The sequence below is a fragment of the Malurus melanocephalus genome, unplaced genomic scaffold (genome assembly GCF_030028575.1).
Source record: "Malurus melanocephalus ecotype Western Australia unplaced genomic scaffold, MMel_1.1 scaffold_203, whole genome shotgun sequence".
Lineage (NCBI taxonomy): Eukaryota > Metazoa > Chordata > Aves > Passeriformes > Maluridae > Malurus > Malurus melanocephalus.
This window is the reverse complement of record NW_026623435.1, coordinates 71,057-77,131: the sequence shown is the minus strand read 5'-3', so window position 1 is coordinate 77,131 and position 6,075 is coordinate 71,057. Positions and strand designations below refer to the sequence as shown.

At 45.0% G+C, this 6,075-nt stretch overlaps 1 protein-coding gene and 1 long non-coding RNA gene across 2 annotated transcripts in view; both read right to left on the bottom strand.

Moving 5' to 3' along the window:
• Positions 1–1,374: 1,374 nt before the first annotated feature.
• LOC130577933 (uncharacterized) lies at positions 1,375–3,826 on the bottom strand. The gene is made up of 3 exons (XR_008965832.1): positions 3,738–3,826; positions 3,026–3,118; positions 1,375–1,658 (listed from the first exon to the last, which is right to left on the bottom strand). It is a non-coding gene; the product is annotated as an uncharacterized LOC130577933 (long non-coding RNA).
• Positions 3,827–5,763: 1,937 nt separating this feature from the next.
• Positions 5,764–6,075, bottom strand: part of CAPN9 (calpain 9) — a 46,448-nt gene continuing 46,136 nt past the window's right edge. Inside the window, 1 exon segment of the mRNA XM_057373641.1 lies at positions 5,764–6,055. Within this exon segment, the coding sequence (XP_057229624.1) occupies positions 5,764–6,055 (292 nt within the window).

Sequence of the window (6,075 nt, the reverse complement as noted above, 5' to 3'; positions counted from 1 at the left end):
AGAACAGGTTTCTACCCCATGAAAGGGGAAAATCCAACATTTCAGAGCTTCCCCCTGCCTCAGGCAGGGTTGAGGGTCTTCACAGTTTAAATTAATAAAAAAGGACCCAACTGCTCCAGCATCCTCCTATCACCCAGGTGATGTGGTTCAGTCACTGTTCTGCTTTGGCAGCTGTTCAGGCTAAGAGACTCCAAACCCACCTTGGTGAGGGCAGGGACCCTCCTGAGACAAGTGAGGACTAGATGCCAGCTGTCAGACTGGCTCAAAAAGAGCAGACAAGCCATACAGGTGCATTCATCACACATAACCCTTTGTGAAGAGGGTGATTATAACCCAGTTAAAGAGAGAGGGAAAGCACATGGCACATAAACAATTTGTTACTGGAGAGGTGCACTGAAAGATTTTTAATTGATCCAGAGCTTTGCTGTTTAAAAATTCATAGGCTTCAAGTTACTCTTGCCACGCTTAAAATTGCTTTAGAGTTTAAGAGCCCTGGCACTTGCAATCAGCTGCCCACAAAATGTGGCCAGCTCAAGACCTCTTGCAAACAGCGGGGCTGTTTTTGGGTAAAACATGTTCCCTTTCCATGCCTTCCACTGCAGGAGACAGCACCACTCACAACCAGTGCTGGTTGCAGGGAAGGGGCTCTCACAGTCCTGAAAGATACTGAGTGCCACCAGGATACGAACAAGGAGATACATTTATTTTTAAACTCAAGAAACTGGGGCTTAGGAATGCTCATTCTCAGTAACAGCAACTGAAACACTGAAAATCTGCCAGCAGTAAGACTCCAAGGATCAGAGTCAGCTCCATCTGTCATATCATTTCCAGAGCAGACTGTGGCACAGCCCAGCTCCTTGCTGTCTCTTCTGGCAGCAGCACCAGGCCTCCGCCCTGAAGCACCTCCTCCTGCCCCGATGCCCAAGGAATGAGCTGGGATGGAAGCCATGGACAGCCAAGCTGCAGCAACGGAGGCATTGCTGTGTGACACCTCTGCTCAAGTATTTGCCTGCAAACTTGGCATGACCTCAGAGCCCTGGCTCCACCTCGAGATGCCCTTACAGGCTGTGCTGCAGGGATGCTGGTCATGGGGGTGTAAAGCACAGATAAGCCCAGGGACAGTAACACTGACATTTGTTGTCATCTTTTGAGGACCAGTGAGATAAAGACTGTGGGGGCCTGTGAATTAGACTTTTTGCATATGAAAATTGAAAATGAGAATAGAAATAGAATATGAAAACTTCCTGGCCAGAGCAGTTCCTAATAACTATGGTAAAGATGAGGTGCTCATGGTCCTCCTGCCCTGTCTCAGCCTCAGTGAGACTTGTGATGGCAGTGCTCCACTTCTCAAATCATTGAATCCCAGTTCTTCTCTGGGAAGAGCCGAAAGGACGCCCCTGCCTCAGCTGACTGTATGAGGTGTAACCCTGTGAATGAACTTGCCAGTTTTGTTATTACATGACATCATTTTTTCCAGCATTAAATTTATTCCAAAGAACTTTTCTGCACTGAAATCCTTCAGATATTCTCTTGATGATGCAAAGTACACCGAGACTCCTGTTCAGAGATTTCCAGTGAAAGCAGTGGGCTTCTGATTCTGGCATCACCAGCTGCACGCCAACACACAGCTCAAAGCATCGTTTTAAACTCCTGAAAAGCTGCAAAAAACATCAGCTGAAGTCATTTGGAAGCAGCCTCATGGTGGGAAGGACAAGAAACAGGCTTTTGTAAGTCACTTGAGATGGTGGCAATGATGCCTTTCCGGGTGCTAGCCAAAGGAGTAAACGTCCCTGTGCTGTGATGGGCTCCATGCTGGGACCTGCACAGGAATGCTGCTGTGGATGAAATGGTAGCTGGCCAGTCTGCCACCAGCAGCCCCAAGTAATTTCCCACACTGGGGTGTCCTGAAGAGGTGGCACCCACTGATATGCAATAAAGACAAGTCTTTGGTGGAGCAATTGAGTTTAAGGAGAAACTTAAATCCAAAATACACTTACAAACAGAAAAGGCTGCCTCAGTTTCCAAACACGCCTGAGAAAGAGTGTTCTCCAACCTGCAGACATTTCAGGGCACTCACACTCAATGGAACAGGACCTGGCACACCCCAGCTGCATGTACATGGTGGCCCTTTTTCAGGGGGACTTCCCAGCTCTCAGCAAGGGCACTCAGGGACCCGCTTGCCCTCCTATCTCCGTGTGCCATGTTTCCGGCAGGCAGCTGCTGCCCTGAAACAGAAATGTTTTCCTGCCTGGAAAACAGGAGCTTATTGTGCCTCCCAGGGAAGGCAGAGCCGGCATTCCAGCAGTGCTCGTGCTGACAGAAAGAGAAGCAGCACCTCCAGAACGCCTGCCATGGTGCACGTTTGGGGCCAGCTTTGGAGCTGCTGCCAGATGCACTTTCTACTCATGGATCTACAGCCTTTTGATTATTTTTGACTGCCTTCGCAAACACAATACTGCTCTTGGCCCAGAGGCCACTTCTCCACTAGCTATCTCCCGCTGAAGGGCAGCTTTGCAGCTTTCACAGTGACCTGCAGAGCAGATCCCTTTGGGCCAGGGGGCACTGCTGGGCTCTGGCCATCACCCCGCTGTGGAGCATGTCACCCTTGTGTAACAGCCGGTGGGGCCAGCTGGAGCAGGGGAGGGCTTCGTGTGCTGCCAATGCCAGAATGTTACTGTCATGTGTAATTTTAGCCTCCGGAGCCCGGAAAACCCTCTTGAATTGCCACATACCTTGATAAATCATTGAAGTCAATGCTGTGTGGCCTAAAGCTGGCTTTCAGATAGGAAAGGCCAAGTGCTGAATGTTAAATGTGATTTTGACTGGAGCTGAAAGTGTTTGCCGTCAGTAGTTACCCAGGGTTTCTGAGGCTTGTAGGGACCGTGAACTGAGACACAAAGTACAGGCAAAAGTGCCCAGGATATTTTTGTTTTGCTGTCTCAGGCAAACTTGACTGAGAAGAAATCTATGTGTGCAATGTACATGCAGGGTGAAAACCAGGAGCTTGGAAATAAAGAGAAAATACCTGCAGGGTACAGAACATCCTTCAGGTTAGACACCAGGGACAGCTGTTTCCTTGTTTCAAAAAGACCAGTCCCATTGTAGAGGCTTCACCAACCTAAAAAAGGGACCAGGTGTAAAAAAAAAAAAAAAAGTCATTTCACTGTGAGTTCTGCATTCACTCTTGCCTGCTTGGCCCAGCCACTTGGGCAATGTTTAGAGTTTTGAAGCCTGGCTCACATTTAGAGGCAAAACAAGTGGTACAAGGCTGACAGGCCTTTGCCATGATAAGGTTTGTTGCACCGGCCACAGGGGCCTCTACCTTACAGCACCACAGCCAGGTTCCTACATAGATACACATGCAAATGTCTATTCCTTTCCCTTCAAAAGTCCATGAAACACATGGGAATTTTTTTGCCTTCCATGTTAATAAGTAACTGGAGAAACCAAATTTTGCCCTGGGGACAGAGGTGAGTCTGTGATTACAGGTGATTTTCTGTGCAGGGCAGGCTTGGGTCTTTGGTACCCTTCCCCAGTTAATTATGAAATTGTATAATCCATGCATGGCAAACCAAAAGTTGGCTGTCAGTACCTTCAGGGCACCAGCTGCCCCACTATTGGCACTTGTGACTGAAGCCTTGGGTACAAGCTGTGCTACACGTACCTAAAGTACATGTATATCTCTACATAAAATCATTGTTTATATCCCATATTTTATATGAAGTATATAAGCCTACCTTAACATACATTTTAATATGCTTCTGAAGCAGTAGATTTCCTTATCTCCCTTCCATATCTCTGCATCTGAGAGATGTCCAAGAGCAAAGAGGCTATGGGGAGAAAAGGTTAATGCTCAGTTAAACAATGCAGCATCAAAAACCTATTCTTAGGTCTTCATAGGTCTGAACCACAAATTTCTGCTCTTGAGGTAGTTTGGTGTTAATGCTTTTCAAGAACTGGTTGTTAATGATCAGGAAACGACTAAATTAACAGCTCTGGAGAGTTAATTGACGGAACACTTTCAATAATTTATTAGGGAAGGAAATCCTTGTCTGCAAACAAATCCAGTATAGGGTTATTTCATGTCAGGAGCAGAAACAGCACATTGAGAATTCACAAACCAGGAGTTAGGGTCACTAAAATTATTAACAGGATTTAGACTTCAAAAATAATAAATTGCTATTGATCTTTTTTTGTAATTGTTTTTCTGAAGTTCTAAGGCCTGCTCAAATGCCATTCTGTAGATATTCTAGGTAATCATAAAGCTGAAACTTCCAGTAAAAAGCCTGACAATTCTCACTTTCTCAGAAGCTTCTGCAGGAGATGAAATCCTATGGCACTGTGCAACCACAAAGGCTGCCAGTGAGAAAGACGCCTTTCTAATTCAGACTGAAATGAGCAGCAGTGGAGTGATTTCCACCCCACAGGAGGCAAAGAGCACCTTTTCAGTGAGCCCAAATCATGAATTGTGTCTTTCTGCCATAACCAGGGCAAAGGTACCTGTTGAATTTGCCTCATTGAGCCCCGTAGCTCCCGCAGATCCCCGGCGCAGGAAAGACACACGAGGCAGGCAGGCAGGTCCATGTTTCTTCTTTATTAATCTTCGTATTTCAGGCTCTCTTAGATATAGTGATTTAGCAGCTCTTTCTCTTAGTGATTCCAGCTCCCTCTAACCTCTACTGCTACCAGCATGCTTTTTTATGCATTTTCTTTTCTTCCTGCACATAGAATCACACCAATCAAACAGGTCCCAGCCAGATGACACAGCTGGGCACTCTCCAATCTCCATGCAGCATGTTTTTGTCTTTTATTGGTAGAATACTTTCATTTATCCAATACCATGACTGGTTGCATCAGCCCAGCTCGAGTCTGTGCCTGCACTGTTCAGTCCATCCGAGCTCAGGCTGTGTCCGAGCCCAGCCCCCACACACAGCTGTAAGATAGCGAGGGCCACAGCATCTCTCCCTTTCTTTTCAAAACAAGCACCAATGTTTAGGGTCCCAAAAAGGTCCTCTAAAATCCTTGAAAAATCCCAAAAATTCTCAATGATTAATTTTAATTTACAATTAATAATTAAAATAATTAATAATCAGAATAATCATTATCACCATTAATCAATATTACAATTACTCATTGCAATTGATATCATCACAATCATTACAAAAATCATAATTCATATCACAATCAATCACTTTTATAATCATTATTCATTAATTATGATCAATTACTTTTATGATCATTATTACAACAATCTTCATCTCAATTAATTACTTTTATTATTATTACTCATTAATTACTCATTAATTAATTAATCATAATTACTTTTATAATAATTATTACAACAATCATTATTACACCATTAATCATAATACAATTAATTGCTTTTTATAATAATTATTAATCAATAACGATTATAATTTTAATCCTTTATAATTCAATAATCAATATCATAATTAACCATCTTTATAATCATTATTATTTATTAATCAATATACCTGGCCAGTATAATTTCATAATCTCTTTTTTCTATACCATAAAACACGGCCTATTATGCCATTTTTCTGACTCCGTATCTGTTTCCGTCTTCTGGCTAACACCGCCTTTTCTTATTATATTAATATCTGCTGACCCGCCATCCCTGGCCTCCCAGCTAATTCAATTTTTTGCATTTAAAAACTTTTACATAATTGCATTAAGTAGAAAAAGAAATAAAATTTACAGGCCATAAAATTTGAGTCCCAAATAGAAAGTTACTATTAAAGCTCACGGTTCAAGCCAGTTTATTTTTTCTTTCCTGACTCCTCCTCTCGGTCGCCTCCCCGCGTTCGCAGCGTCTTCAAACATTTGATCTCTCCGGCGCGTGTGGCTGCCCCGCCCGTCGGGGGCGTGTCTTAACAGGAGTTGCTTCCCTCTGGTCCCGCCCCCGCCGTTGCCGCCGCTGAGGGGCGGTGTCGCAGCGGGGGCCGTCCTCCAACTCATCGCTGCCAAGGGGCGGTCCCGCCGCAGGGGCTGTCCCCCGCCGGCCCCCACCCCCGTCGCCGCCGGGGCCGGGCCACTGCGGGGGGCCGCCCCCGC